General features: G+C 36.6%; 1 protein-coding gene across 2 annotated transcripts in view; it reads left to right on the top strand.

Moving 5' to 3' along the window:
* PBX4 (PBX homeobox 4) overlaps positions 1-10091 on the top strand; it is a 45200-nt gene extending 35109 nt beyond the window's left edge. The window contains exons 6-9 of one of the 2 annotated variants that reach the window (XM_070938026.1): positions 3846-4002; positions 6854-6960; positions 8302-8388; positions 9292-10091. In XM_070938026.1, coding sequence (XP_070794127.1) covers positions 3846-4002; positions 6854-6960; positions 8302-8388; positions 9292-9384 — 444 coding nt within the window. In that variant the 3' untranslated portion in view covers positions 9385-10091. The remainder of the gene's footprint in view (positions 1-3845; positions 4003-6853; positions 6961-8301; positions 8389-9291) is intronic. The other variant, XM_070938027.1, reaches the window with a different exon arrangement.
* The last annotated feature ends 2247 nt before the right edge of the window (positions 10092-12338 follow it).

Here is a 12338-nt window from a genome sequence, read left to right as displayed (position 1 = left end):
GATTAGAGAATGGGTAACCCTGGAAAATCAAAGATTATTAAATTTAGGTCACGATTTAATGAAGGGATGGCATGCCTTTTTATGGAACTCTAGAAATAAAATATACAAACATTTTAATAACCATATTATTAGGAAATCATTAATTGGCACGTGGCAAGAGATAAAAAGCAAACACTACATGAAAGTTCCCGGCTGGTTATCAACGATAGAAGCAATAACATACCCCAACATACTAGCAAAACAAAAACCGCTAAGATATAGAGAAATATTGGATTCACAAGGAGTATTGAAAACAAGGGAAGAACTCAACGAACAAGGAATATCAATGGACTGGTGGCCCTATTCACAAATAAAAATAAGATACAGAAAAGATCAAGAGGAGGGAGGAATAGATACAAAACCAAGCAGATTAGACAAATTATTAGAATCCAAAGAAGGAAAACTAATTTCAAAAATTTACAAATACTTACTAGAATTTGATTTGGCAGAAGAACTGGTTAAAGGACAGATGATAGCATGGGCAAAGAACATCGGGCACAGCATACAGTTAGAAGAATGGGAAAGGGCATGGGAAAACAATTACAGCATGACAAAATCGGTAGCATATAAGGAGAATCATTATAAGATGTGGTACAGATGGTATCTGGCTCCTTCGAGGCTAGGGGAAATGTACCCGAATGTAAATCCTGTTTGTTGGAAATGTAAACAAGCTCAGGGTACTTTCTTCCATGCTTGGTGGCTTTGCCCAGAAATAAAGAAATATTGGAAAAAAATAAAAACATAGATAGTAGAAATAATAGACCAAGAAATTGAATTAGAACCAGAAGTTTTCTTATTAGGCATGATTAAAAGGAATATTAGAAAAGACATAAAATACTTAACACTATACATAATTACGGCGGCTAGACTGGCACTAGCACAATTGTGGAAAACAGATCGATTGCCAACAGATCAGGAAGTAATTCAAAAAATTTATACATGTGCAGAAATGGATAAATTAACTTTAGAATTAAAAGACAAGGAAGACTCAAAATATTTTATAGTATGGAATAAATGGTACAAGTGGATAAATCAAAGGAAAAAAGGGTAAAGACAAAAATTAGGGGAAATTAACGTAACAAAGAAGCACCGTCAGATGGAAAGAATAGGTAATAAGTCACTGTTTGTATATATGTGTATATATAATTATATGTATTTAGTTTGTATGTGGTGTTGTGTATTGATTATGTAATTTTATGATTGAGAAAATTTGTATACTTTTTTAAAAATATTTTTTAAATTTAATAAAGTTTTTTTTTTAAATTAAAAATAAAACAGATGGATTTCTGATTTCCAAAAATGAGGGACCAATAATGTTTCCTCATTCCAGCAATCTTGGGAAGCCCTGATACAATCTGATACTATCTCTTCACCTGATAAATCTAATTTACATATATTTTCTTGCTACTTCTACATTCTTTTTAAGATATACACGAGCGACAGTTCTTGAAAATTCAGGAGATTGCACATTTTTTTGTAGTTTTGAACCAAACTAATAAAGGTCCTTTTTAATAGGGAGTTTCAAATTCTTTTTTTTTCCCTTGGCCAGCATGACTACTTCTACTTTTGTTGAATTGTATATTAATGGGTAAACTATTAGTATGGCTTTTATTTCAATTTTTAAAATTATCTAAATTCCCTAATAGGATCTTTAATTCAGTATTTTTCTTGGTCATGATTTTATAATTTAATAAACAATTTTAAATCAAACTTCACAGAATTAGAATTATGAGTACAAGGGCAGTGGAACTTTGTCCCAGACATTGTTATATTATTGCCAAATTCAGTTCTCTGTCCAATTCATTTTTAAAAATGATTACACCTTGCCACATGATTTGTGTATTCAGAATGGCTTTTTATTAAATTAACTAGGTACCTACATTTCATAAAAGTTAGTAGAATCGTACAAACTAATCTTCAATGACTTTCAATTTTTCGTAGATTAAAAATCCACATTTTGCTACAGTTCATAAGTCTGCCATTAGATTTTAAGAGTCTCTTCCTTGGTGACTAATAGAAGAAAATATATGTCTCTCAAGAGTTCAGTTGTGGAGTCCTTAATGCTCCCTGAGAGCTTGATTTTAGAACAGTGCTAGCTAGCACTGAAGATATTATCTAGTCTGGTAATGAAACATCTGCAAGCAATCAACCAAGATCATAGTCTTTGGTTAATTTATTGAAAAGAAATCTATTAACTTACATACAAAGCAACCAATACTAACAAGTTCCTTTAGTATGGATTTGCACATCACAATAATCCAGAAATAAACAGAATATGTTATGGCCATACTCTCTGAAATTACTGTATTTTTCGGAGTATAAGACGCTCCGGAGTATAAGAAACATCTTAGTTTTTGGGGAGGAAAATAGGAAAAATAAATTCTGCCTCTGCCTACCAGGTATTCATCTGACTAGCGTCCTTAGCCTGGTCAGCTTCAGCACATTAATTCGCTGGTTGTGAGCGCACAGAAGCCTAAAACACGATGCGCAGAGGCCAAAAACGCGATGTGCAGAGGTGGTGATCGGCGATGTGCTTTGGCGATCCCCGCAGCCTTGAATGGCTCTCAAACAGAACGTTTGGAGGCTGAAAACGCGAGGCGCGGAGCCCAAAACCGCAAGCCATTGTCTGTAGCAATCTCTGCAGCCAGGAATAGGAGGCTGAAGGGTGGGGGCCGACACGTGGGCAGGGCTACATTTGGAGTATAAGACGCACCCAAATTTTCAGCCTCTTTCGGGGGGGGGGGGGAAAGGAAAGTGTGTCTTATATTCCGAAAAATATGGTAGATCAGAGGCAGCATGAGTTTGTAGTAGAACAAGTCATATGAACCTGCCTGTAATGCAGAGTTGTCCCTCACACCTATCTTTCTCAGAGCTATTTCTGACTCAGTGGATCAAAAGCAAGGTATTTGGGGTCTATGTATGTGCTCTAAAGTGCATTAGAACAACAGTCTCTCAAAGTTATGACTTGGCTCTGGATGCCTTTTGAACTCAATTCCAAAGGAAATTCATCTAGTTCCCTTGTTAATAATCTGCATGCATATGGCATCATTTCTATTTAATCAAATATTTTAATGTACTGAGATGCCAGAGTATATTAATCAAATGTATTAATCAAATGTATTTTATTTTTATATTCAGCTGTTTTTTAAACTCTCATTTGATAAGTTTTCAATTGCTCTTACTTGATTTGGATACCATTTTATTGTGCTACTTTTTTATACCATGGGAGTTAATATATTTGTAATACGGATTTTATTAGTATACAACAAAGACATTGAGCAGATGGCATATAGCACAACAACAAAAATTAAAATTAAGCTCAACTTTTGTCATAGCAGTTTTTAATATTTTTTAAGAAGATTTTTAAAGCACAAATTCATGTTTCTGCTAAAGGATTTCTGACACTTTAAATAGATGTGGCAGGGATATTTATTTTTATCTCACTTTCATGCGCGCGCGCGCACACACGCACGCACACACACATGGCAGCAATCTACCAAATACTCCTTCCTCCTCCTGTTTTTCTCACAACAATAATCCTGTGAGATGAATTGACTGAGAAAGAATGAAAGAAAGCCAGTTTTTCCTACCTAAGGTGAGAGTATAACTCACAGTTTTTTGGTTCATAGGGCAGCACCTTAAGCACCACACCAAACTTCACCCGGCTGGATGCTGTAGAAACTTGACTATATTTTGTCCACTTCCATGGTAGCCTTGCTTGGTCTTCCTACCCTTTAAAGATAATACTAACTGACGAGATGGTATGAATTGTTTACATACTAATGGTAGTTATTATTGTGTTACAGGTCTCCAACTGGTTTGGTAACAAGAGAATCCGCTACAAGAAAAATATGGGAAAATTCCAGGAAGAGGCCAATATTTATGCAGCCAAAACAGCAGTGGACGCTACCAATGTGGTGGCTCAGGGGAACCAAACAAGCTCTCCCCCAACCCCAAATTCTGGTGAGCATAGAAAGACCGCAGTTAAAGAAGGACACCTGCTGGGGAAACCAGCAATAAAAAAAATAACACTACTCAGACAATGAAAACAAATGAGTAAATCAACCTGGTGTTTTTGTAAGTGGCCTAGAAACGCCCTATATGTTTATGTTCTTTTGTTGTTGTTTTCAGCCTTCCTAGTTGCTTTACATTAGGATATAATAATGAAAAAAATCAAGAACTTGAGTACAAGCAGACTCTTCTGAGTGAATTAAAATTGATTGAAGCAATTTCAGCTCTTAACATCTTTGAGTCACTTGGTATTCAAGGTAAATACTAGTAGCAAGAGCTAGACAAAAAACTAATTTAAAACTATATTAAAAACATTAAAAAGCCCCCCTTGTTGGCAAATCTGATTAGACAATAGGATATGTTATTTAGTGCTTTCTGCTTCCTCTGACAAAAAAATTTGCTTGAAACATCTTGGGAATTCAGATTGTTTTGCTATCCCATATATATTCATTAAAGTATGAGTTAATGACTTTCCATAAAACATTATGTTTCAAAATTTGTTTCATTTTCATTTTCTGCTGAATGAATGGTACTTACGCCAGTCCCTGAAATTACAGCTATTACAGAGCTCCCCCCCCCGGTCATGTGATCAAATTTTGATTGCTTGGCAGCCTGCCTACACTTATGACTGCAGGAGCACTTCAGCTTCCTCCATCTGCCTATCCTCCTCCTCTCTTTTTTCGCTGGCCTACACAGTAGCATTCCTCACTGGTGCTGGTGGTGATAGAGCTCAACTAGAAGCCTGGTGCCTTCAGCAATCTCCTCTGGGCACCACCATTCCTGGGCCTCTGTTTCAACCTCAACAGCACCAAGATCACTGCTGAGGAATACCACCTCAAGCTTCATACTGCAACTGGCCACCTCAGCTGCCAGGCCTCAGCTGCCCCCACCATCCTGTGCTCCATAGCTCTTGTCACGCCCAGCTGACCTTTGCCTCAGGACTGTAGTTCAGCCCTTGTGCTGCCAGCAGCACCAAGGAGTACCACTGTACAGAACAGCCAAAGGACAGAGATGGATAGGGAGATAGCCAGATGGGGGGAGTTGAAGAGCAGGCAGTCCCTTACCTTATTGAGGCTCAGGGCTGGGAAGGACCAAGCTGGGAATGGCTTGTATAGCGGTGGATCCTTGCCAATACATGACTAGTAACATTTGGCTAACGATGGCAAAGGGGACTGCCAGGATTGCAGTTGTTTTATGTGACGTCATGCTTGACGTCTGCATTATTTTTCAATGGAAATTTCAGTCTCAATTACCATAGTAATTTGGGGACTACCTGTACTTGTTTTTTTCTCTGCAAACAGGACTTGCAGATTATTTATTTATTTTGTTACATCTGGCTACCATTTATGGACTTTCTGCTGGACCGAAAAGAGGATGGTTTACAGATTTGTTTATAGATAAATGGAATATACCATAAAGAGATAAATGTTTTAACTTTAGAGAGGATGAAGAGTTACTAAATTTGTTTGATACTTGTTATGATGAAACCTCTTCTGTATATCTTTTCTCTTTATTATATTAACTTTTTCTCTTTTTTCTTGCACCTTTTACTCTCTATTCACTTTTTCTTTATATTAGATTTTACTATTATAAAAGTTAACTTAAAAAACATAACATAACATAACCTGGATGACAATTGCCGCAGCCCCACTCCTGCCCTGCGATATCAGCTGTTGCCACAGCTGAAACACACACTGAAACCTGGCTGGCCAAAGCTCTGAGAGAGACACCCTCCCTCCCTTGAGCCCAGTCAGATCTCAGAAAAATGCAGCAGTTCTCTCATCTATCTCATCTATTATATGCATTATATATTATTAGTAATAAGATGGATTATCAATAGTAATATGTTACTACTTGGGTACCTGCTGTTGAATTAGTAATATAGATTATTGATTTTTATGCTTTGAGATCAGACTTGTATACTGTAGTATTTGTTATTTTAAAAAAAACAGACGCATATTTTAAACTCTGTTTAACTTATTGAATCTCATAGTCTTCTTAAAAGCAGAAAATCTCACTTAAAAATTGCATCCCTCTTATAAAGCTATAGATTGCAATGGTATATCTGAGATAATAATATAATTTCATCTTTCCTGAATGAGGTATTACATCAAACTAACAAGGCACCCTGGAATATTTTATTACTTAACAACTGGAAGTGTTAATGAGTTTGCTACACTGCAGGGGAGCTCTGAAGAGAGAAAACTTGGGAACCTCTGGTCTTATTCTGAACCACTATATATAAGGAACGTGGTGGCCTTTGAAGAAATCTCAGATTTTCTGGGGATAGTTCGTAATTTTATCCACTCCTCACTTAGCAACGACCTCACCTAGCAACCATTTGCAAATATGATGGTAATAAAATGTCTCTTTTCTGACCAGTGTGCACATTTATGACTAAATTTTGTACACCTAGCAATAAAGCACACCAGAGTGAGAGTAATGCTAGTGTAGCTGCACAAGAACTTTATCTGATAAGAGAGCAGCAACCAGTAATCTTTTCAGTATCTCTGTCAATCCTTTGTTCACTTATTGACCATTTCACTTGGTTGATCATTTCTACCCGATTATTCGATTGCACTGAGATGGCAGAATGGAAAGTGAGAAGAATTTGAATTGGATTCATAAAGTAACCTGAACTGTATTTGGTCAAGATCTATTCACTAAGCCCTAGAAATTGAGTACTCTACATGATAGAAAGTGATAGATTGTGAATCAGATTTCAAGCACAACAGCTGATGAATGAATGACAAATGAATGGTTGCACACATAACTTTAGGTAACTTATTTTTTTCCTCTTCAGGTTCCTCTGGGTCATTTAAAATGACAAATTCTGGAGATTCTTTTATAAACCTGCAGTCACTCAGTTCTTATCAGAATTCACCAGTGGGAGCCAATGTGCAGTCTCAGGTAGGTGGAACTATGTCAAGTTAACAATCTTCTGCAGCCATAAATATTTTAATCCCCATAAATACTTCAATCCAAGTGCCCATTGTAAGGTATACAGATTTTAAGATTTCCTGAAGGCATTACAGTAAAATATCTAAAGGTAGTCCTTGAATTATTACCAGTAATTTAATGACTGTTCCCATTTATAACAATCACAGAATGAGTCCTTGACAGCCAGTAGAGCACCCCTGGCCATTGTAAATGGTCCTCTTCTTCCGGTCATATAATGGCATGTAAGACACTTGGCAACTGGTTACAGGTTTACAACTGGTTGTAGCATTTTGGGATCACACTACTGCAATTTGTGACTTTTTTGACAGTTTCCAGCAAAAAAGTCATTTGAATGAATTTGCTTAACATCCCCTGTTTTTGCTTAATGACAATAGTGAAAAATTATCAGAAAAAAACTTCTGGTCACGTGGGAGCCTGAACCTATGACTGATCAACTTATGCCTATATTTCTGGTCCAATTGTGGTTATAAGTCAAGGACTACCTGAATCTATAGCTACTAGAAGATAGGTTATCCCATAATTAAATGCCTCCTGTGCCTCTGACCTGATCTAAATCTTCAAATGCTTCTTTGGATAAGGAAGGATTTGAATTTTTCTGTATTGGACTACAACTGGCCTGCCATTTGAATTTTGGGCTAAATAAGGTTGATTCTGTGCCTGACCTGAACCTTTACAAGAATTAGTATATAGGTGCTCTTTGACCTATGACCGCAATTAGGATCAGAACTTCCAGCACCCAAATTCTGATCATGTGAGTGCAGGGATGTTGCGATGGGCATAAAGTCCAGTCATAAGTAATTTTTTTTTTCAATGCCATTGTAACTTCAGTTCTTCAATGAATGGTCATAAGTCAAGGACTACCTGAATGTGGCCCATATGTCCATTACTGTAATGTTGTTAATATTCTCTCCTGGATTTCAGAGGGAAAGGTAATATACATGTTCAGTCACACAGAATAAATGTTGCTATACATTCCAGGGGAAGAGAATGGAATCTTGGTGGGTGTTTTTTCTTTTTAAATTTTCTTTTCCTAAAATTTGTAGGCCCAGAGAAACATGTTCATTATTTTGAAAAAATCTTATCATGCTAATAGCAATCTCCTTTTGATAACATGCAGAAAAGCAATTTAAGTAGTTATAAGTTGAGAATAAATGTGCAGCCCAGCTGGACACTAAAATCCTAAAAGGTCACAGAAAGGAAGTTAATGGGGTTTGGGGCAGTAAATATAGCATTTACATAACTCTTTTGGCACTTCTTTGTTTGCTTGACAAATTGGTCATACTGTTACAGATGGATTCCTTACACCATGTCATACACCAGGCAGGAAGATATGACAGCATTGTGGGAAACCCCTTATATTCGACACAGCGCATTGATGTAAGGAGCTTCTGATTTTGAAACTGAATGTCTTGAGCTGTGGAAGTCTGACATGGCAATGTTGATTAATGTAACTACCTCTGCAGATGCAATTATAATAGAACTCTACTGCGGCATTAACTGTGGTGTTGCTAGCACCTTGCCATAAGACTGCTGCTTCAGAGTGGGGGAAATAGGCATCCTGTTGCCAGTTTTTATTATTCAGGGAATTTTTTAAAAATCCCTCATGTTTAAACTATAAGAAAACCTTTCTCTGTATCATTCACGGTACTGTGAAGAACCGTGAATGGTTAGGGATGATCAGAAAGAGAAGCTTTCTACCTACTCGTCCATATTGGCCCAGTGAATTAGAAGGAAGCATCTTTCAATCCCCTCCTATTGGAGGAGAGTGCAGGAGTTGAAAGTTGAAAGAAGAGACTGCAGGAGACAGTGAGAGAGAAAGAAAAAGCATGCACATCAACTAGCCTCCAGTGAAATCCACACACTGGCCTTGGATTGGTTCCTATCCCCCAAGTCTGCATTTGGGAACAGAAAGATATGTGGGAGTGTATTCTTCCATTCTGTACTCTGAATTCTTTGAGAATCAACAGGCAATAAAGCTTTAACTATTTAGACAAATTAGCCGGAGAAATTGGGCAAGAGGAAAGGAGTCCCATTTGGGAGAAAGACAAGCCATGAAACAAATGCAGCAGAAGCCGCATTCACTCAATATTTTACCTTCTGTGCCCCAGAAAGTGAATTACGTATGAAGATATTTACTGTGAGACTAATAGTAATGGAACAAAGTCTGTGTCTTGCACATGGCATAATGCTCTCCTATTGTGATTTGGGAGAGAGTGATTTAAGAGGCAAGTAGTAGCATCTTGTGGACTTAACAACAAAATGCCTTTATTCCCTCTTCAGGCTAATGGCAGCTGGCAGGACGCTACTACCCCTTCATCAATCACTTCACCTACTGGAGATCCAGGAAGCATTAATTCAGATGCATCTAATTAAATGTTTTAGGACCTGTTGAGGAGAGGAAAGAGGTCATTAGTGTATCTTGTCAATGTTGCTCTTTTTTTGCCAATACTTTTGATTCTACAACTTGACACACACACAGCTAATTACCTCAGATAAAATAAAAAGAAAAAAGAAAACCAATGGAAGATTGTGATTATATATGGACACCTCTCTACCTCTCGGCATGATGTGCTTGAGTTCTTCTTACTTCTGCCCTTTGGGTTCTAAAGGAACTGGCTTCATTTACCAAAACAAATTGTTTTTTAAAAAAAAATGAATTACCACTTTTATGCTTAAGAGTTGACTCCATTTTTCCAGTTTTAAAAAATGCAACTGATTTTAATTTCTATGTGTTTTTACTATAAAAATTCTGTTTTAGATGCTAGTTACTAACAAATAGCCCCTCTTGTATTGTAATTGTATGCGTTATCTGTATTGTAATTTTCTAGAGGAAGACTCTATCTTTGAACTCATTAACCAGAACAGGCTATTGCTTTACCAAAATGATTATTGGACTTTGCTCTTGGAATAGAAACTTCATCTTCTGTCACTCTCATGTAGCTCTAATTTAATGTCTTAGAGTATACACAGACTTGTCTGTGAATAGATTTTTGTACATCTAGGAAAATGTTAGTAGCAAAGTCATCACTTTCAGTTTAAATTTATCAAAGAATAAACTTCCAAAGTCTTTTTTTCCTTTCTGCCTTTTTCCAAGATTTCCTTCATGTTGATGGATGGTATTTACCAGTACATTGTGGTAAAAATAAGAGATTGGTTCACACTGCAGTCTTTTGTATGTCTACTCAGAGATATCCCATCTATGTAATTGGAGACCCTTTGGCCCTCTAGCTCTTTGCAATATGCAACTACCAGCTTCCCATAGTCAAGTTAACTGACGCTCTTGAGAATTAATGTAACTAAAGTTGATGAAATTTCTTGCCATGGTTACTTCCACCATATGAATGCATTGTTCAAAAATCTGATTCAAATGTTAGCTGTTGTTCGGTATCCAACCATATATTTTGTTTTTTTTGGAGTTAAGCACAATGGGAAAGCTCCATCAGTACCAATCAATAGATGGACCAGAACTTTTAAAGTGTATCCAACAGTTCTTCCCCGCAATTCCATCATCAATATTTTGCACTTAAAACAGTTTTGAAGAGTGTGCTTATTAACATGATCATTGCTAAACATCACTAAGATGAAATAGACTGGTCTTCCTCAATCAGGTATTCAGAATGTTGGGGACTATAATCTGAACCTTCTGGAGGCTGCTTAGATGGGAATAGCTGCTATAAATAAAAACTCTGCCTAACTGTTGTGTTTGAAGGAATAGAAGGGGGGGCATTGACAATTATACCACTGACTGATATGTTAATAGCTATGACACTTGAGATTTGAAAGTTGAGAGGACTCATGAAGCAGTTGAAACACTTGTGTTTCATTTATATTTTGTGTTTCTTTTTGTGTAAATATTTCTTTCAAATAAGAAAGAGACAGTCATTTTAAAAATTTGAAACTATGCTCTGCCTATCAAAGGCAGAAAAGTCTGGCAGACTAAATCTTTTATTTCAGTGATGAACCTTGGATTTGGCTTATGTACTCATTTAGAATTAATCTCTTCCTTGAGTTCAAAAGTATCGTGACAGTTGGTAACACCTATATACTTACTGTGTTCAACTTCTTTGCTTAGAAATGATGAGCAGCAGGATCACATCTGTTTTAGTTATGCTTTTTAACTATATGGATATTCATTAGCATGTTCTCAGATGAGCTGGTTAAGACTATTTGGGGTAGGGGCTATTTTGTTTGATTGAAGTGGATAAACTAGCTTTCCAGGTCCTCCAGTAATGGTTGATCATCAAAAGCTATTTCTAATTTCTTCGGCATGAGAGCTTTCAAATAGGCATTTGCACTTGGGCACAAAGCTGTTCCTGAATTGAAAAAACAAAACAAGAACTGAGAAGAGAAAAATCCTTGTTTTGATTGTTTCCTGAGATTGATTCAAATAATGTGTTAATTTCCAATAGTCACCTCATTTTTTTTTTCATATTCTGGCTATTTTGACATTTGCCAAAGGAATGGAGGACATTCACATACTAAGAATATAAAGACCATAAAGGCACCATTAAGCTAAAGTATCCTTTTTTGAATAAGTCATAAAAAGTGTCTATGGAGTGTCTCGGTCATCCAGGTCATGATTCTCCTAAAGGTGCTTTTTCAAGAGGCAACTGGACTTTCTTGTTTTACTCTGAAGATGTTTTGCTTCTCATCCAAGAAGCAAATTCTTGGATGAGAAGCGAATGTCTTCAAGGAAAAACAAAGTCCAGTTGCCTCTTGAAAAAGCACCTTTGGGACAAGTCATAAAAAGGTAAAACGTATTTTATTTTAACATTGTGAAATGAATTCAAAGTTCCTTAGGACCTTTCCTGCCTAGCCCTGCTTTTAAGGAATGCCTGTCATTGCATATTTCATTTTTCTGGTGAGTTTTACCATGAAATATTAGAGATCGTCAATCCTCACCCCATCTCCGACAGTTTTAATAATCAAATTTTGGATGTGACATTGTATTTCCTGGATCTTTAAAATCCTTATGACAAGGAAAACCCAACAAATTGAATGCATATTTTAGAAATCTACAATTGAAATAAGTTATAACTTAACAGAATTTTCATTTTGAAATGAAAATGTGAGATACTGTAACACGTAAGTTAATAGAAGTTTCCTTGTTGGGATAATGTATGACAGACCACCCTCGGGTTATCGATATAAAAACATGCAAAGGGACCGATTTCCTGATCTGGAATGATGACGAGAGTTGCCTAGAGAAATCAACCGAGAAATCTGGAATTTGTTATCAGGCCAGCAGTGAGAATATTTTTTTTTGCAATGTCGAAAATAAAAGGTTTTGTATACAACAAACAGGCTTAGGCAGAAGCGGGGCGGGG

This window comes from Pituophis catenifer, unplaced genomic scaffold, assembly GCF_029215685.1.
Source record: "Pituophis catenifer annectens isolate HBS135680 unplaced genomic scaffold, rPitCat1.0.hap2 SCAF_2, whole genome shotgun sequence".
NCBI lineage: Eukaryota > Metazoa > Chordata > Lepidosauria > Squamata > Colubridae > Pituophis > Pituophis catenifer.
The sequence above is the reverse complement of the archived record's forward strand: the minus strand, read 5'-3'. Positions and strand labels throughout refer to the sequence as shown.